General features: G+C 35.6%; 1 protein-coding gene across 29 annotated transcripts in view; it reads right to left on the bottom strand.

Annotated features, from left to right (window-relative positions):
* Positions 1-19,856, bottom strand: part of KCNMA1 (potassium calcium-activated channel subfamily M alpha 1) — a 415,621-nt gene that overhangs the window by 118,406 nt on the left and 277,359 nt on the right. For 15 of the 29 annotated variants that reach the window (XM_066554102.1, XM_066554094.1, XM_066554090.1 and 12 more), the window contains exons 11-17: positions 19,548-19,653; positions 18,060-18,142; positions 15,871-15,940; positions 14,019-14,174; positions 6,467-6,576; positions 4,253-4,321; positions 657-668 (exon numbers count right to left, since the gene is read on the bottom strand). In XM_066554102.1, coding sequence (XP_066410199.1) covers positions 657-668; positions 4,253-4,321; positions 6,467-6,576; positions 14,019-14,174; positions 15,871-15,940; positions 18,060-18,142; positions 19,548-19,653 — 606 coding nt within the window. The remainder of the gene's footprint in view (positions 1-656; positions 669-4,252; positions 4,322-6,466; positions 6,577-14,018; positions 14,175-15,870; positions 15,941-18,059; positions 18,143-19,547; positions 19,654-19,856) is intronic. The other 14 variants (XM_066554104.1, XM_066554103.1, XM_066554096.1 and 11 more) reach the window with 1 other exon arrangement.

Consider the following 19,856-nt stretch of genomic DNA (forward strand, 5'->3'; position numbering starts at 1 on the left):
CAAAAAATTTAATGAGTACTGTATTATGAGTAACTGGACTCAAAACAGGACCAGAAATGCAAAGAATCAGGTATTTGGTTGCTGTTAATGGAAAATGAGACTGCAAGAGAACATGAACTACTGTACTGTAAGACGTGTTTTGAAGGAAGACTCTGGGGAAAGAAGGACATCAATGAAAATGTGAATATGAACAACATGGCAGCACAAGGGCTGGTAAAGACGAAATATACATCGTCATGATACAGTCAAAATGAGGACAGGAGAGATTAACAGTGAAATCTGCTTTTCAAATGCAATGATCTGATACACCAATGACTCCACAAAGGGGAAAAAAAGCCTAAAAAATGAATCCTCTTTTATTTTGTACTTCCTGCAAAGAAGTTAGTGCGTGAGTCACAAGAAACACTGGAGAGACAAAATGCTGTTCTCTCTCTCCTCTTTGAGATTGGGGGCTCATATATAAATATATACACAGAGATATATATACACACACACATAGATAGATGAATATGTATAGGTATATATGTGTGTGTATATACAGAGAAAGATAGACAAAGATGTTATCTTCCTGTGTTCTTGGCAAGGAATTAGTCCTGAAGTTAGAAGGAGTGAAGGTAGGATTGAGGTTGGAAGGAAAGGTAACGAAGAGGGCATACCGCTTTCGGCTTCTGCAAACGACAAGAAAAAAATTGCAAATCAAACACTTTGATAAGAAATCAACTGACACCAAAGCAAAAGCAAAAAAACCCTTTATTTAAAAGTCTTCAAGGCTTAAAGGTTTTTCTGCTGAGAATGAGAACAAATATATGGATAGACAAAGAGAAAATTTTACAAGTGGAGTATAAATGGGGAGCAGGAGGGAAGAATCCTGGTTAGGCTTTCCTTCTTGCTTAGTTATGTAGAATAAAAATACAGGGGGGAAAGGAAGGCAGACATTTCTGTAAAAGGGATTTCAGATGAGGAGTTTGAATGTCTGAATTTTGAACTGTTATTTTTTGCTATATATTTAACATTGGGATATTTTCAGGTTCATGTTCTCCATGTTTCCTTTGCATTTTTCTACAAAAAAAGCAAAACCTTTCCAAATAAACTAAGAATATTTTTTAAGTGATAGTATTTGGCTTGCATCAGGGAGACAAAAAATAATTTAAGTGCTTCCTGTTCTTAATCACGGGTTATAACATTCCCAGAAAGCAATTAGTGATGAAGGAATGGTTAACTCATATCGTGAGCTGGAATTACTAGAGTGCAGATTTTAGTAGCTAGTCAGAAACTCTAAATTAAGTTTTGTAAAGTCAGAGATTTCTTTGATAGCTGAGAAATAATTTAAATATTATTAAATATATAAATGCAAAGGTTTGAAAGAAATCTAATCATAGGGTTTTTAATGAATCTTTAAGATACCTTGATGAGAAGCAGTTGCGTAAAACGATAAACGTACTCTAGATACTCTATCCATGACAGGAAAACAAATATACATTTATTATATTTATAACTATATTAATTATATTTAGGCTTGAATATCAGCTTTCAAGCAATTCTGTAAAATCATAATTGTTATTAATTACCTACCTAAACTGACAAAACTTGTTATCAAGGTGTGCTTTCTGTTGTGTGTAGCTTTATTAGCAGTCAGGAAAAATGAAGAAAAAACCATCTGCAGGCAGGAAGCTCAACTGCCACTAACATGTACAGCTTGGATAGAGTTCTGATAATTTTTAATTACTATTGATTTCAAATTCCCTACAGTAAACAGAATTAGAGTACTAGATCTTCATGAAAGGGTGCCATCTACATAATGTTCTAAATTTTTAGCTATATTTAACATTGTTTCTCTAAATTTTAAATTATATAAAACTTCTTCCATAGTAGTTCTACAAAACACAAATGCAAAGTATAATTATAAAATAAATCAGCATGTATCTAGTTCTGTCACTCTCAAAAGACTGAAAACTTGAATATCCATAGTCAGCTCCCACTTCTCCTTTATGAAGAATTACCAGGAAGAAATTTGGATATGAACAGAATAAAATATTTCCAATATCAGTATCAATAAACATAATTGACAAATGACAAATTTACATTGTTCAAAAAGGGCTTGTGCTTCTAAACTGTGTAATTCTAACTTTGATTTTAATTCTGCACCTTTTCATTTAATAAGATGCATGGAAATGCAAGTCTACTTAGGAGGTGAGAAATTGAAGTTTTGTTGCATTACCTTTCTGGTTTGACTAAAAGACCAGAAAACCACAAATATCTAGTTAACATATTTGACTTGAAGAGCACGGGAACAAGTAGAAAAGTAATATGCTGCAGGTAGTTCTGTGACTGATCAAACAGTGACTATAAAATTGTCACTGGTTAATATAATCAGCAGATATTGCTGTGGATCAGGGTTATAAGAAAATGTGACTATCTACCCTGTATATCTTCCTCTTGCTACATACATATTCAACAAATCTAGCTGTCAATATCTCTTTGTTAGTATTGCTTCCAGCAATGTTAGGCTCTTTTTTCCCCTACTGTAATAATTATTGCAAGCTGTTACCTGTGTGGCTTTAAGTAAGAAATATATGATTGTATCTCACTGTTTTAGTTTTTGTGGGATCCTCTGCATCACCTTTTGATTAAGAACTCAATCCAACTTCCACTGAAGTTAATGCAAAGAATGATATGGAAGCCAAGAACAATCTGTTATTACTGTAAAAGACTGCAATATTAGCACTTATGTAAGTAAATGACAACTGAAGTAATGGCAACATAAAGCTGGCCAATATTTGTTAGGAGAAAAACAGAAACCAAATATTTCTTAATACTGAAGACACAAAATTTGGTAAATTGTTCCACTGCTGTTATTATTGTATTTTTCTTTTTTCTAGCAAAAGATTAAATTGTTCATAGACAGAAGAATAGATTGTTTGTTTTGCATTAGCCAATGCAGAATGAGGTCTTTCAATGGAAAAGTAATTTAAGAGTCCAAAGAAGCTAAATACAGCATAAAAAATCTGATAGTAAAAAAAAAGGATTTCTTAATCAGCATAGTGTGATCAAAAATTATATCCAATAGTACATACACCACTTCACATTTCATTTAATAATATATGGAAGAATCCAGCAAAATCAACTATAGGGCATGGAAATGCTCCTAAATAGTTGCAACACTGCTTTTTCCATATCAAATTTCTAACACAGGTTTTATAAATTTTTTTAATTAAGAAAAATTATGGAAGTTAATACTAAGTATTAAACTTTCAAAACCCCAGAAAATGTAGAATGAGTTCAATTGATAGAATTGGTTCTCCTGTGAGAAGAAGCAATTGTCCCCAAAAGTGCCCTTTGGCCACGAAAAGGCAATTAGTGGCCAAAAAGAAGATGAACTACTATGTATCTATTCAGGTCTACTACAGCAGTACAAAATGTAATTGCAAGAGGAGAATCAAATTCCTCTCAGAGTTAGTATTGCCATATATTTTTAAGTGTTTCAGAGAACATTTACAATATTTTTGTTACATAAAAATGAATATTGTTTGAAACATTAATGGACAAGGCGATGGAAGATTGACTCCAATGTTCAATCATGTTTCTATGAACCTTTGCACAAAAACAAAAATGAAAGAAACACTTCCCGTCTGTGAATCTGTACTAAGAATAATGATTTTTTTTTCTTTTTGGTTAATGAAAATAGCCAGCCAATTGGTAATTTCAAGGCTAAATTAATCTTTTCCAGTTTCATTATGTTATTCATGTAAGTTTTGTGAGAACAGATACTTAAATTTTATTTAAATATTATGTTTACCCTATATTTGTTTATCCTGTAACATATCTAAATTGGTTCCCTCAAAATAATTTAAATGAAATTTGTATTTTGAAAATACACATAGCTATAATGAATTTTGATATCACATCTGTTTTCCATTTTTCTCTTTTCAGTAGTGTATGTTGGACGTCTGATTAAAAGTGATATGCTGTAAACACAAAAATTGTAAGCTTTTCCATAAATAAAATCACTCCTGAGATGAGACATATGTACTACTGCACTTTTTACCAAACATTCTGACTTGGGTTACTTTTAGGGAGGAAGAGGGCAGAAATAATTCCCTTTCGGTCCTACGTGAAATGCTGCAATGCGATGGCATGCTAATTACATTCTGAAATGTTTCAAAGAATAGCTATGCTCATTCTGGAAAAAAAAGCAGGCAAAACTGCTGACAGTGCATTCGAGCACTCCCCAGGCTGGTGCCGTAGGCCGTACCTGCTCTCGCGCTTCTCCGACTTGTACTCTATGGCTATCATCAAGAGCTTCAGCTTCGCAAACACCAGCCTGCAGCAAGACAAGAGGCCAGGAGTCAGTGCCTTTTCACAACCAACATCACATATGGGCAGGTGGCTGCTCCCACTGGTTGAGTGTCAATACAGAGATAGCTGGCCTCATTAGGAACATTTTGGGGTAGAGAGTGGTAGGCCTAGAACCTGGGAGAAGGTTAGCCTTACATTATTAAATATCAGGAGGCTCTGCACTAGTGGAAGACAGACTGGTTAAGTCATCTTCAATCAACATAATTCACACCTGGTCCAGCAATATCCAAGGGCACAGAATATCAGGAACTACATTCACATATTCAAAAGATATTGTTGGAATACGTTCACACAGTACACACACGTGGAGTTATAAACATAACTTGCAGACTGATATTAACTTCTGTTTCTGTCTAATTCTTCACCCTAGTGTTGACATCAGAAGCTGGAAATTCTTCAGCAATATTGAGTATCCCATCCTTACTGTCTCTGCACACTTGTTATCCAGACTGTATGGCAGCCTATTTACAAAAGAATCACCTTCCTAGACTTGCATTTATGACAAATAACCTGAGAAAGCAGAACATTTCATTTAATTTCAGACTTTTAAAATGTCATTGACTGCATGAATTTTAAAAGTTACGCTACAAGACCTGTTCTCAAAGTCTGTATATTTCACAGGTGGCTGAATACACTAAGACTATCCGCTAATTCACTTTCCTCTTCACAAACCAATGCAATGGATATTTTGCTGTCCTTGTCCTTTGTTTTTTCTGGAAACTGAGCAGTCAATTCTTACATTAATGAGAATATCTATGCACTAAACTCATTAATTAAAGTGCTTGAGGAGACCTCTTTCTAAATCTCAATAAGCACCCTTTCTTTCTTGATTATTTTATCTCCATTCTACCAGCACAGATAAATGAATGTCAGCTTTGTGTCAAATACAGTCTCAGTCATATCTTCCTACAAACTCATATAGAAACTTGACACATTTAAAAATGATTTGGTGTGGAGATTTAATTTTCATTACTGTAGCTAGTGCTAACACACTACTATTCATTCATTCAGCACATACTATTCATTCAGCACAAACTACTATTCATTCTGAATATAATACACTTTTCTGCATTATGTTGTGAGATTTCCGGTTTCAGTAAATCACAAACTTTAGTGCCTATATTAAAAAACTTTTCCCCTCAGTAAACTCAGCAGAGTTTGGCTGACACAGTAGAAGGATGGATTGAAAACCCCTTAACTTGACCAGCAAATTGAAGACTGGGCTCTGTCATAGCTACATCCTAGACAATTTCTAAATGGATAATATTTGTCTAACAGTTGTCTCCCCCTCATTCTTATGCCATGTTTTTGCTCCTGTTAAAATTGGGAAAGGTGGGGAAGTTAGAGGAGTAGAAGCATACTCATCCTTTACATAAGAGATTGTATTTTACTTCTCCATCTATTTCCTCCTCTAAGAATGGAAGAAAGAGGAAATATGTGTGCTAAACTAACCTGATTGTGTAGACAGAGTACTTATTATACAAACCTTTTGCATACAAATCTCTCATTCACAGACTCATTCTAGGCTAAGCATTTTTCAATAGCCAGAAATCAAGCTTGCACTATGGTTGTGTACTATGTGCTTCTTTCTCATAAATGAACAGACCTATCTTTTCTCTCACATACTTTACTTGTTGCAAATGGTTTGCAACCACTTTTGTAGAGCTCTGGGTGCCACACTGCTTATATGACTCCATGACATCTGTTTAAATTAATGAATAGGTTCCTTGGAACAGAACACAAGCCAAGATGGTCATGTTGACCACCACTATTTAAAGAATGGGAATCATAAGAAAAATAACAGGATAGTACTTGTGAGCAAATTACTCAATTTAAAAAGATTGTTGATGAGTTTGTTCAAGACAAAAAACATTTATGCTTTAATTTACAATCACTTAATTACAAATGTCTCCTGAAACCAGGCATTACAATGTTTCAGATTCTTTCATGCAGCGATTGCTTTAATGTTTATTTTATTAGACACCATTTGATGTAGCAACATTAGGACTTAAGAGTCCTCACATTAGAGTGAAAAGGTCTCATGCAAAAAAATTAGATTTCTCTTACAAGAAGGTAAATATTTCTGCATATTAAATGTATTTGTACTTACTCACAAACTGCAGGGAAGGACAAACCCACAAAGGCACTAGACAGATATTCTGTATACATTTCATTTGCAACTCCTTCCAGGTAGTATTTCTGCCACGTATCCTCCTCAATCTAAAACCAAAGAAACAAATGCAGAGTTCTGAGTAAAAACCACAGCTTTCTTTGAAATTTAAAAACAACTGCTTAAACACGAATCAGATTTTAACACATAAATCAGTACACTGCTATGGCAATTAACATCACTTGTTTGTAAGGGATCTTCTAGAATGCTGAAAAAAAACCCCAAAACAGAGTCCCTGTAGTCAGTAAATCAAACATCATATGAAAAAATAATACACTGAATTCTTGTCAAGCACATGGAGCATGGGGTGAAATAAAGTGGTAGAGAGCATGAGGAAAAAGTTTCTCTAATTTTCTCTTTTTAAAAATAGTAGAATCACAAAATGTTAAGGGTTGGAAAGGACCTCAAAGATCACCTTCCTGCCATGGGGAGGACAGCTCTCACTAGACCAGGTTGCTTAAGGCCTTATCCAACCTGGCCTTGAATGCTGCCCAAGCTGGGCATCCACAAACTCCCTGGGCAAGGTATTCCAGTGTTTAACTACTTTCACAGTAAAGAATTTCTTCCAAATATCTAGCCTAAATTTCTCCTCTAAGTTTTTACCTACTACTCCTTGTCCTATCACTACTGTTCATAACAATGAATGCCCCTCTGGCTTCTCTGCAGCCCCCTTCAGATACTGGAAGGTTGCTACAAGGTCTCCACACAGCCCTCTGTTACCCAGGCTGAACAGCTCCTACCTCAGGGGAGGTATGGGATATCAGGAAAAGTCTCTTCACCAGAGGGTGGCTGGGCACTGGAACAGCTCCCCATGGCAGTGGTCACAGCACCAAGGCTGACAGAGCTCAAGCAGTGTTTGGAGAATGCTCTCAGGCATATGGCGTGACTCTTGGGGTGTCCTGTGCAAGGTCAGGAGTCAGACTCAATGATCCTTGTCAGTCCCTTCAAACTCAAGATATTCTGTGATTCTATGATTCTCTTGGACCAAAAAATTTCAGGTTTTCAAATTTCAGCATTCCAGGAATATTCTGACAGGACTTAATATAGTATTTTAGATAAGTTTGTGTTTTTATTCCACGGGCTGATTATTAATTTGGGATTCATCAGTCTTTCTCTCATGTTGAACAAGCCAAAAGGCACTCTTTCAAACTCTTTCCAAAAAAATGCTCTAAAGAACCGGAGGACGGAAACTTGTTAAGAAACCTGGTGAAATGTAAGTTACAATGATTTTTTCCTCTTTTTTTTTTGTTTTGCTTGGGGTGTTTTTGTAGGGTTTAGGATTTTTTTTATTTGTTTGGGTTTTTCCTTTTTTGTTTGATTGTTTTGGTTTTTTGGTTGGTTTTTTGTTGTTGTTTTATTCCCTCCTCCTGTTGACAGGCTGCCAAGTAATCAGTTACTTTAGTTCTGGAGATGTAAACCACTGAAAGAATAAATTGCAATATGGAGATGTTCCAAATCTTATACAGCCTGACAAGTGGGCTGCAAACAATCAGGAGAAATTTCTTCCACAGAAATTGTTTCACCATTCAGAGGCCATGTGGGATGGTAAAAGGGATTTGCATTGTGTAATTCCCCACCACACACAGAGAAACCATATCACATTTTTTATGACCCTTTTATTTATAGGAAGCTTGCAAATGTTGCTGATCAGCAACTCTATATACAGAAGAGAGATAAAGTCCAGGCTTGGTAAAAAACTAAGACTCATGATAGCAAGGGCATGTTTCTAACTTTTGGTCTATTTTGTGGCTGTTTCTTACATTGACACCACCTGGGGTTGGAAAAAATATACAAATACATCACATATCTCCCTTTTGACTTTCTTTCCTTGCTTTCTTTTCTTTAGGCAGACGATTTTGATTTAGAGGAAGGAACTCCAGATCAGTCCATAGTTAAATACTCACCCTAAGTCAAGGACCAAGAAAGGACTGGAAAAACCCAAACATTCCCAAAGCAATGATCAACCTCCATAGATACCAGTTAGTGTTACATTAAACTTTGTTAAGTAATTGGAAAGTTTAAGATATGATCTGTTACGATACCACAAAATGTTGATTATAGAATGTAAAGAATTGCTGATATTAGGGATGCTATAAAATATTATTATAAGATGATTGCAAGAGTTGACTAAAGATGACCTTTCTGTTTTATCTCCACCTGAACCATGACATTTTCCCAGTGATTTCAAAGAGACAGATGGTCACCTGCCTGGTATCTTTCATGAGGAAAAATATTTTAGGAGTCATTATGCTCTTCACTACTTTAAGCCTTTGTGACGATATTTTAAAGTTTAGGTAACTGATGGATCCTATCCAGAATTGGCCATACTACTAAAACAGCCTCAACCTCTATCTTTCTGATTCCTCTCTAGTACTGCAAATATTATTATCTCTCCCTAAGTCACGCTGTAATTCTGTCTCCTGATAGTCATAAAAAAAATTAGCCACTGCTTCAATTAGCCACTTCTTCAATATGAAGAATAGCTGGAAAATTACACAGTGCAATCCAAAAGAAGAAATGTAATTTTCATCTGAATCTCTTTTTAAGTCATGATACTCTTCTTCTCTCCTCTATCTTATAGATAGATACAATATTGTTACCAGCAAATATATTTACACAATACAATCAATTCCTAGTGAGACATGGTGACAGAGATATGAAAAAGTGATGTAGCTCTTGCAAGCACAGCCATTAGTATTGTCAGAAGAAAATGAAAACCTTTAATACACCCAGCCCTACACCCAGCACTGTAATTATCAGGAGCTCTGTAGCTCCAAAAGAACTCTTGCTCATAGCATTTGCTTTTCAGTGTAATGATGGGTACATGAAAGACTGAGTGTATCTGAACCTGATCATGCTATATAATTTCTTCTGCCAAGATCTAAGCATCACTATCAAGACAGAGAACAAATGCTGAGTTGCATTGTGACCTAGGATTATTCATTGCTATTTGCAAGGCAAAGGATTGTGGATATCCAGCTCCTTTATAGCACAGTGAAAGGAGCAGACTTTACATCTCCTGAGAGAAAAGTAACTGGCTGAAAGCAGTTCTTGTGGTCATATCATAGAGTGAAGCTTCATAGATTTACAGTCTTATAATTGCATTTCCTTAATTATTATAAATTATCAACTACTTATTTACTCAATTCCATTGTCTGTTGAAAACAAGGCTAACAAATATCCTTTGTACTATGAACACTTTACAATCTCAGTCAACTATTTCTACAGCTTTCCGTATGCACGGATGATTTTTAAAATTTGTATAAAAAGACTGTATTTTATAAAACATCAAATATGCTAATTGAGATTAGTTCTCATTTCAAATGAGATTTATGCACTTTTCCCCATCAGTACTAATGTAGAATTTTGTAGTGGGTCAAGGCAGAGAGAGCATCCTTGAAATAGAATGACATGTTACTCTTTTTAAGATTCTGGCCTTGTTGGATTTGAACTGAAAGGTGTACAGGCTCTACTTCTAATAGTTTCAAATATAAAAAAAAAGGGCAAGATTTCTATCCAATCATGAGGCAAAGGATAGACAGGTGTTGATCTGTTTAAATGATTGACTGAAAATTCAGTCCCACGATAGACTTTAGCCCAAGACAAATACACTCTTATCACAAGGACTGATACTATGTACACACAATAAACAGTTTTAAACCACAATAGGTTTTAATTCCTAGAATCAATGATTTTAAATCGCTACAGTCAGGAAGATCTTGACATGATCTCTGAAGATAAATGTGTTTGGTAACAGGCGACATTTAATATTTGATCTAGGTCCTGTGAGCAGGATCATGTAATCAGTTTATTATGCAGCTTCCTGAAGAACCTCACAATAAATTTAAACATTGCATTTCCTCCTCACTCCCCTTTTAAGGCCCTCCCACATGTCAAGGAATTCACTGTTCATTTTCCAGTTCTACACTTAGAAATATTCCAAGGCTGCCTAGGTGGTCAAAAACAAAGAGCAAACAAGTTGATGTGTTCCATCCGTGTAGGTAAGCATCCAGCTGATATGAATCTGTGATCTGTGTGGTTTTATTATGTCTCTCTTTCAGCCTGGACGAAAAAACTAACGTAAAGTGGGCATTGCATATGTGTAGGTGTGAGCAAAAGCTGCTGAAAGAGCCCAGAAAACACTCCTGCTCTCAAAATAGCTTAGAGGATAATAGAGACAGCTCTAGATAATTCTGATATTTGGAATGAGGTGGATGGGCTGCCTTACCTATAGAGCAAAGGCAAAACTAATTTGGCTGTGGACTTGTGTTACACTCGAGTACCACATTCCACATTTTATTAATTTACACAACAATACTAACTTGGCTTGTAGGTTGTAGATGGGCCTGTAGGATTGGCCTGTACAAAATTTAATCACTTCTGCCTATTACTCCATGTATCTGGTTTTTGCAATGTTTTTCATGTAGACAGACTTCTGGTATGCGCTTGCTAATTCAAACAATACAGAACTTGCAGTACAGTATTTCCATCTTTTTCTCAGACTATGCAAGTTAATAAAGAGTCCAAATTCCTTTTTTAATACAACAGTAACAGTCTATGTTATAAGAAGACTGGATTATTAAAATGAAGTTTACAGGTGTAATGTTTTGTGGGGTTTTTTCCCTTTACATATAGTTTGGTGCAATCTATCTGTCTTTAAATGTTTACAGAATATTAATCTTTTCGAGCTGATTTTCTTTTTGTTCAGTTTGGTGCCAAAAAGAATATAAAGGATTCCATATGATCTTACATTGCTAAAACCAAAAGGAAAATATTAGGAACAAATATAATATTTTGAGGTTTCTTAGTTTGTTTTACTTCTAACACTGAGCAGACTGTTTACACAAATAATTTTGCTGTAAAGTAACACATAATGAGTTAAATGTGTGCAATGTCACCATCAATCATGTTCATTTGTGTTTGACTGACCAAACATTTATGGCACATTAAATCACTTTCTAATCACGCTATGGAGGCGGAACAAACCCACATTTCAAGCTTTCATTAAAAAATACAGAAGTTTCCATACATTTTCCTGGCAATCTCGTGACTGGTGAGAGACTCCACTAATAATGTTTACCTAAGGAATTTATGAAGGTCTGACAGTACTTAAATTGAAAGTTCTAAATGAAATGGGATGAAAGTTATTTTAGGGAATGGACATATTTCTCTTCACTAGAGTCCTCTTCAGCATTTCTAATCAATGTAGCTGCCCTCCTACAATGCACTGATGATTCACAGCCACTATTTAATAACTTTTCTTTTTCAAGTTTTTAGAGTGAGACAGACATGAGAAAGATCATCCTTTTAGCTAAATAAACAAACCTATTGTTATCACCAATAAGATTAGAGTCACATAAAGAAATGTGTCCCAATTCTTGTACATTCATTTGGCTTCAGATTTTGAATTAGTCAGAGATCTTTGGAAGCAAAGACGTGCATTTCACTTGCCTAGAAAATTCACTCTTAATTATGTGGCAAAAATATTTTTAACCAGGATTAACAGAGTATTGCAATCTTAATGCATTCTCTTACGGTGTTTTTCCTCCCAGTACCATGTGAAGTTGACATCTGAAGTCATACAAGTTATCTCTGCACACTACTCTGTTTATAACTGTATATAATCAGACACACAAGCAAAACTGACAACGACAGCTTCCCCCAAATCAAATTTATTGCTATTTTTATGCTTATTCTGTCTACAAAGAAATACTCAAATGGAATTTGAGTAACGCCTTGCAAAGCTGAGCCTTCAGCTTAAAACTGTTCATCTAATGAGATCTAATCTGTAACTGTACTGGAACTACTATAAAACGTATTATAAAATAAGAAAACATACCTGGCTAAGATAATGGCAGAAGTGGTTAGATATAACTTCTGGAAACATGGTACCTGTATATATCCAAGATTTGACGTCTTTAAATGTTTTCAGATAAAAATCCAGGCCATTAATGTGTGTATTTCTAGTACAGTTCCCCCACAGTCAGACATTTGTACACGTCATCATTTTGTGAATTTTCTTGCTGGTTTTTAAAATCAGTATTAAAATGGCTTGAATTAAGACTGAGACTTTGAGGATACCCATATATTTGGATCTCCTTAGGAGAAAACTGACCCCTTCTGATTTTGGAAAGACAGAAGGTGAGCAAACTTTTCACATGAACTCTGCTGCAGAGCTCGAATTCATATAAGAGGCTGCCTCAGTAATTTGCATACATCAGTGTGACTGTCACAAATGTTTGACACTCCTGAGAGTCTTGGGTTACCACAGCAGGCAGGAGTGAGAGAGATCAGACTGGCAAGGAGAATGATGTTCATGAGAGATACAGATAGAAAGGATTAATATCCAATTGGAAATATGTTGAAGAGCCACAGACAGATTCCAGGTTTGCTGAAGTAAAACAACTTTTTTGTTTCTTTCTTTCAGTTGGGTTCTTTTAGAACGTGAATAAAGATGAAGATATTCTAACTGCAGGCAGTAAAGTGCAGAGCCCAGACCTGTTTCCATATTTAAAACTGGTCTTTTTAATTAAATGTAATAGTATAAAATATTTTTTCATGGGAGCCTGCTGTCTTCTAAGGATACCTTCATAATAATGTCAGGATTTTATAAGAAGCAAATAAAGATTCCCTGTCCGGCACCAACATATGCACCTCTAAGAGAACAGTCCTGGCTTTCTAATCTGAGGACATGAGGGTATTTTTATTTTTAGCTTATTTGCACAATGAAGTTGAAGTGGACCATGGCCTACCTTTCACTTCAGTGCTTCCCATCCCACTAAGAACACTCATCAGACTGGAAACTGCACACCCGTTATGCCTGTAATCAGTGTCCCTGAAATGCACCAGGAAGGATGCAGTGGCTGCTGCAATTGAGGCCCTGGTCCAGTGAACAAGTACAGCTGCCACAGAAGTCTAACTGGGTTATAATTTTGCAATCTAAGTCCAAAAGAGCGCTCAGACTGAGGAGGAACAAACACATGAATGATGTGGTGGGAAGTTTGGGCCTCATTTCTAACATATGCTCCTTATTTACTCACAGTCAGAGGTCCAGTAGTCTTTTGATGTCAAAGATGAAAATGACCAGTCCCTTTTTCCTGGAAATTTGTTGCTACGTGGCACTTAGATAAATCATATTTTTGTTTTAGCAGCAGCAGCTTTTCTAATAGACAAACATGTGGTTTGTCTAAAATCAAGCAAAAACATAAAATGCCAAAAATATCTCCCTGGAAATGGATGATGATTTGGAAAATACTTTAAAGGCCAGACACTTGCTGAATAAAAATTAAAAAACAAACCCCACAAGTTGATAGAACCTAGTTTATTGCCCAGTTTTCAGCAAAAAATTTGCATGGAACTGTGTGCGGGTTGTTTTGGTGTTACAAAATCTGTTATTGTCCTTCTATCTGTTTCACATTTGAGTCATGTTCTCTACTCCAGTCTCTGACAAGCTGAATAGCAGACTAATAAGTTCTAATGAGGAAGGCATTACCTTTATGAATGACCTCATAGAGAAAAGGTTGGCTAACATTGTGGAAAGGCCCGGTGCCAGGCAGCTCTGGGCTATGAAACCCAGCTTCAGCTCAGCAAGACAGATTGCATCATCCCCTTCTTTCCAGTTCCAGCTTGGGATATTTAGTAGATGGGCCTGGAAAACAAACAAACAAAATAACTCACAGGTTAAGAATCAGAAACAGAAGACAGTTCTGAATGATTTTCTCTATTAATACCTTGGATTTTTTCTGAGTAGACAGAAGCACTTCAAGTGTTTCAGAGCTTAATTCTATGCTGAGCAATTTTCCACTCTTACCCACTACAGATAAAATGCTAGACTTCTCAAGACATGCTGGCTGTGGTACTCTGTCAGGTCCATGCTCACACCTGAACAAGCAGAATTGTTGTAAAGCTTTCCTTCCCTTCTGCATGTTCCTTTCACAGCACTTTGAGCTACCATCTGACTGATGAGGAACACACATAATACACAGGAAGCTAATACAACTTAGATTACAATTATGTGAGGCTGCAACCTTTAAAGGATACTAGAATTTTAAAATGTATACAACTTCTGTCTTTTCTATTTCTTTTCTTCCACCTTGAAGAACAGTACTTGTGAAAAACCAACCCCTTTTTGACAGTGAAAAAACAACCCTTTGTTTCTAAGAATGCTATTTACAAGGACAGAATGAAGAAAATAACCGAGCAAGACACACCTGCTGTACTGAAACTGCAAACTTAGATAAGTACAAATATTGTTCAGTTACTGGTATAACTGTTGGATTTTCTCTGACATGAAACTTGTATGTTTGTGTAGATACAAGGAAGCACAGAGTCCTTCCTCCTTCTTCCCCTTCCTAAGTTAATTCCACAGTTCAGCATTTTGATAAAAGCTATTCTTGAAGACATAACCATCGGAATAGCAAACAAACTGCAGTATTTAAAAAACAAAACTTCCCCTCTGTGACCGTTTAAAGCAGAGAAACTCCTTGCTCTTATTCTATAAAAAGACAGGCTTCTTCCATAACATGAAGGAAGAGCACATAACAAGCAACAGTAGTTGCTCTTGTTCTAGCAACAGGTTACAGGTATAAGGAGTTGTTATCAAACCTTCCTAGTGCCAGATTTATTGTGTATTTCATCAAATGAAGGTTTACCTAGTCATGCTTTTTCTCAAACACTGGGCAGTGAGTGATTCTTTCAGAGCTAATAAAAGAAGCAGGCCACACATGAGTACTGTGTTACCTGATATATCCTTCCTAACCCTGTTAGTCATCAGTTTATGGACTTCCTCATCTCAGGACTGAATAAATTGACTTCATTGTGTTTAAGGGTCACAAATTTACCGTAAAAATTTTTTTCAAATTTCTTTCCAAAGTGGATTTATCATTTTGAACTTGACAATATTCTTAGTACCAAATGTCACAACTGGGCTATGTTTTATATTAAAAACCACAAATTTATCTATTTTATACCTACTGCTTGGCAATTTCAGGTCTACACGGTCAAGCTGGAATAAAAAAAAAAAGGACAATAACCTCCAGTAAGACAATAAGAGCAGAATTTAGAGAACTGAAGTGGTGAAAGGTCATCTGGAATCAGTAACGACTATGGACACTAGCTTTGAGAATTAGATCCTAGGCAACTCATAAATGTCAAGATTTTTATAAAGTCCCTTGCAAATATAAATAAAACTAAAACACTTTGTAACTGGATTACATGACAAGGTTTATTAAGATGTTTTAGTTTGGAAAGAAAATGCTTGCTGTTACTGGGACTAGAAAAATTATGTTTGAGTGAACGCAAATGCAGCAAAAAACTCTGAGAAGAAACACTGGCCATCACATTACCTTATTGTGGTACTGCAACATCTGAGTGATAATTCTTATCTTCGGATGATAATTCTTTATGGAAATAACTCTAAAAAGAAAAGGAAAAACCTATTAAAATAACTTTTAATTGATAGGTTATTTGGATAATGCATCCAAATACCTCTATTTTACCATGCTGTGAAGTCCCACAATTAAAACTGCACCCCCTTATTCATCTGCCTGTAAACCAAACTGATTGATGTCAGACCTTTGAAATATTTACACATAGTCAAACTGAGGTAAAAATTAGTGGCTAGTACCAGAGAGCAATAAGCCTCAGGAAATATTCAGTTGAACAGTTTGCCCTTATGGAGTTTGCAGAAAAAGAGACTTGTTTTAGCAGCACTATTCAGATAGTCATTCCATTAGGAAAATAATGTAGTTGGAACTGTTACATCCTTCTCATCCTCAGGGACTATCTTCGTGCCTTTGAATCAACATACTTGAGCAAGTTCCCAATGATAAATGCCTGAAAAAATTAATTTCTACCCCATCACGTTTTATTTCTTTATAGCTGGTAGATACCCATCATATCTAAATAGCTTGAATAATGATCTTGTGTTACACAGGCAAATTTATTAATTTTGATGGATTAATCCAAAGACCAATATAAAACTGATAACTGAATGCAGAATCTATAAAACATGGGGCTACTTTCATAATCTGCACATTTTCCACATTCTAAGTTACTTAATGAATCCAAAATATACTCAACTGTGTATAGATTTTAAGTGGCTCGAAAGAAAATTGTTTGAGAAATGCATGGATTGATTTTGTATTATAAAAAAAGAATTGAGCAAAATTAAGGAGATGAGCAACCAAAAAAAAAAAGTCCTGTATTTAAAACCTAAAGGTAGAAAAAGAAGATGAAACAATGAAAAAAATATCTGACTTATTATGGAATCATCAGTTTCATAAGACTGAATGCCATAAATGTTTTCATTGGTGTTTTGTAGAATGTATCTTGTAAACTACTGGTCTGGCTTGTGCTTTTAAGCATATCAAAGCTAGAACAGGAAACATAAAAAAATTGCATTATTTTTACAAATCTTTCTTCTAGTTTTCCATTTCTTGCTAAATTGTTCAATTAAACATTCAACTTTTAAAAATTAAATTGTGACAAAACACAAGAGAATTCCACACTCACATTAAAAATTTTTGCATTTTATTACATTAAATGTATTAAATCTACTAAGAATGCATCAATCTGTGACTGGAATATTTGTAATGTATTTATGCCATCAACGTCAAAACAAAGTTTCTTGTATTGCAACTCAAACCATGTTTCTAAAATGAAACTAGGTGTATTTTAGCCTTGTGTCTTTCTCAGATAGCTACATCTCTTGCACACAGTGGTAGTTTTCCCAGAAGAGCATTTTTTTATTTCTCCCCTTCCTCCAATACACAGCATGTAAACATCTGACAAGCCAGTAAAATCTAGAGAACAATACTAGAGAACTTTTAATCAATCACTGACTGAGATTTTAATTTTAAAAAGGAGACTGGTCTCATTAAAACTAAGATTGTATGAACAAAACAAAAAATGGAATGGCTTAGGTTTGTTGTAACTCTAGCTGCCATCTACTGACTGACTTTAATCTCCCTTCAGAGACTACAAGAAGGAAAGCAGGAGGAGATCTGATGATCCCTAATGCTGTAAATGCCTTGTCAATCAAAACAAGCAATGATTGGTCTTCAGCATAAAAAAACCAGAAACTGCCCTGTATCTTTGCTATCCCCTGAGCAGTGCACTACTTGCAGGAGCAGCTCCACCACAGAGCAGCAGGAACGAAGCACTGAAGGTGCTTCTGCCCCATCATTGACACAGCCCCTGCAGTGCATGCACTCATGCGTGTATTGTTGCAACAACCTGACTGCATTCCCTTCCTCTCAGTGTTCAGCTAGAAATACTCAAACCCTAGCTCCTGCAAAATGACTAAGAGTGACAAAGCCTCTGCTCCAAGTGTCTCTTCTGACACACTAAAGCAAATGAAACAGTGGAGGTAGGAATTTAAGGTATTCTCACCTCTGGACTTTGGTGAGGATCTTTTATTTTGTCCTCAAAAAAAAAATAAATCCTACAGTGTTCTTTGAGTGCAACAGATCAGATATAAAATTAGCTAATCAGAGTTAAGGACCAAAAAGGTATTAAAAACTGCAGAGTTTACCTCATAATATTGGAGGCATCTTCAGCATCTGGGTCAGCGCAGTATTTATTGGCAAGGATTAGGCACGCATCTGCTGACTCTATCTGAGACACCAAAGAAAAAGGAAACATATAAAGCAACATCTCTTTCCAGCTCTTCCTTTCTCATAACTATCAGGGAATCCAGCACTGGCTGCATGAGTGTGAGTGCCAGTTCTCAAAATTGCTAATCAAAAATGTTTCTAGGCTAATATGAGTTCATGACAGTGATTACGACCATTCTCGTGCACACAGATAATTTCTTGAAACTTGCTTATGATGACCAGAGCAGGTCAGCAGTTACACTGACAACTCTTACTCTGTATCAGCTGAGCCACAAAGGTGGTAATGTTAATCTTTTGTAACCAGATACTGGAATTTAGACTTTTAAATCCATCAGAAGTTCCTGTGGCATCAGTACAGTGCTCCCACAAGTCCCTGCAGCTTTGTTTGGGAATTTAAGTACCTTCTTATTCAAGACAGGAAGAGGTGGCTGAACTGATTTAGAATCTGAGCGCTGGATTTAGAAAGCAAGAGGAGGACAACTGATCTATTCACAGCTCTAGATTCACACAAACCTGAGCTTTACAGAACTCAAAGCAGATGACAAAAGTATTTACCAGTGTATACAACCAAATATCAACACAAAGAAGGGTGGAATACAGAACACAAAATAAGAACACATGATTTTATGATCATAATTAGGACATGCTCTGATGAACTGAAACAGTGTGCATTAGCCTACAAAAATCTTAAGCAATTTCTGCAGTCAAAATGGACAAAAGACATGATTAGTATTCCAGAAAGTGTAAATTACATAGTACTAATAAAATATTCTTGACTTAAGTAGCCAGCTACATTACATTGGGAAAAAAAGAAAAAGAAATGAAAAAGTTAATGATGTATCTGACAACCTGATTTTTCTTTAATTTTCTTTTTTTTTAAAGCTTCATGCTATAAGAGAATGAAATAATTTACCATTTAGAAATTCTAGAAAATAAATATCTAAGTAAGTAAAACTATCTAACTTTATCTACCAAAAATCTTAACTTGCATTTTTCTTTCTGGATTCTAGACAACAGAAAAAGGGTTTGGAGGGTGAAAAAATATTTTTAAATTGCTCTCAGAAGTTAAGACAACAGCACTTTAAGCAATTACTGTAAGACAATATCTTGCTATATCAAATATTAATGTAAAATACACTTTTGAATGAAACATCAATGAAAAATTCATAAAGTGTTCAATGGAATGGCAGACAATGTATCTTAGGTCACTGTTGCTGTAGCTTTGAAGATCTAAAGATATGGGGAAAAAAGGTTTACCAGTATAGATACTTAAGATAATAGAAATGGAAAAACATTCTTTTGGGGTTACATGAAGAAGGGCTTTAGTGTCTGGGTTTTTTTCCCAAATAATGCAAGGAGTACTTAGAAAAAGGTCAATTAGCAGAACAGAACAACAGAGCTGTTACCTTCACTCTCGCCAGGTCATGGGGATTAAGGACTGAACCCTGATAAAATTCCACCTGAGTGAAGTGTCGTTTAAAAAGAGCTTCCAGCTCAAGGTTAGGGGAGATACTGCAGTGGAAAGAAGAAGAAAACACAAGTGCAAATGAGAGGCCAATTTCCATAACTGCTCCATTCCCGCATTTACAAATCCACCTATTTATTTGTTTTAGATATTCAGACTTCTGCTGATGCTTTTTCTGTGGCATGGAAACAGCGTGCCTTACTTAAAAGATGAACACTAAATTGCTTTCACTGCCTTACTTGTATCTGCA

This window comes from Molothrus aeneus, chromosome 8 (genome assembly GCF_037042795.1).
Source record: "Molothrus aeneus isolate 106 chromosome 8, BPBGC_Maene_1.0, whole genome shotgun sequence".
Lineage (NCBI taxonomy): Eukaryota > Metazoa > Chordata > Aves > Passeriformes > Icteridae > Molothrus > Molothrus aeneus.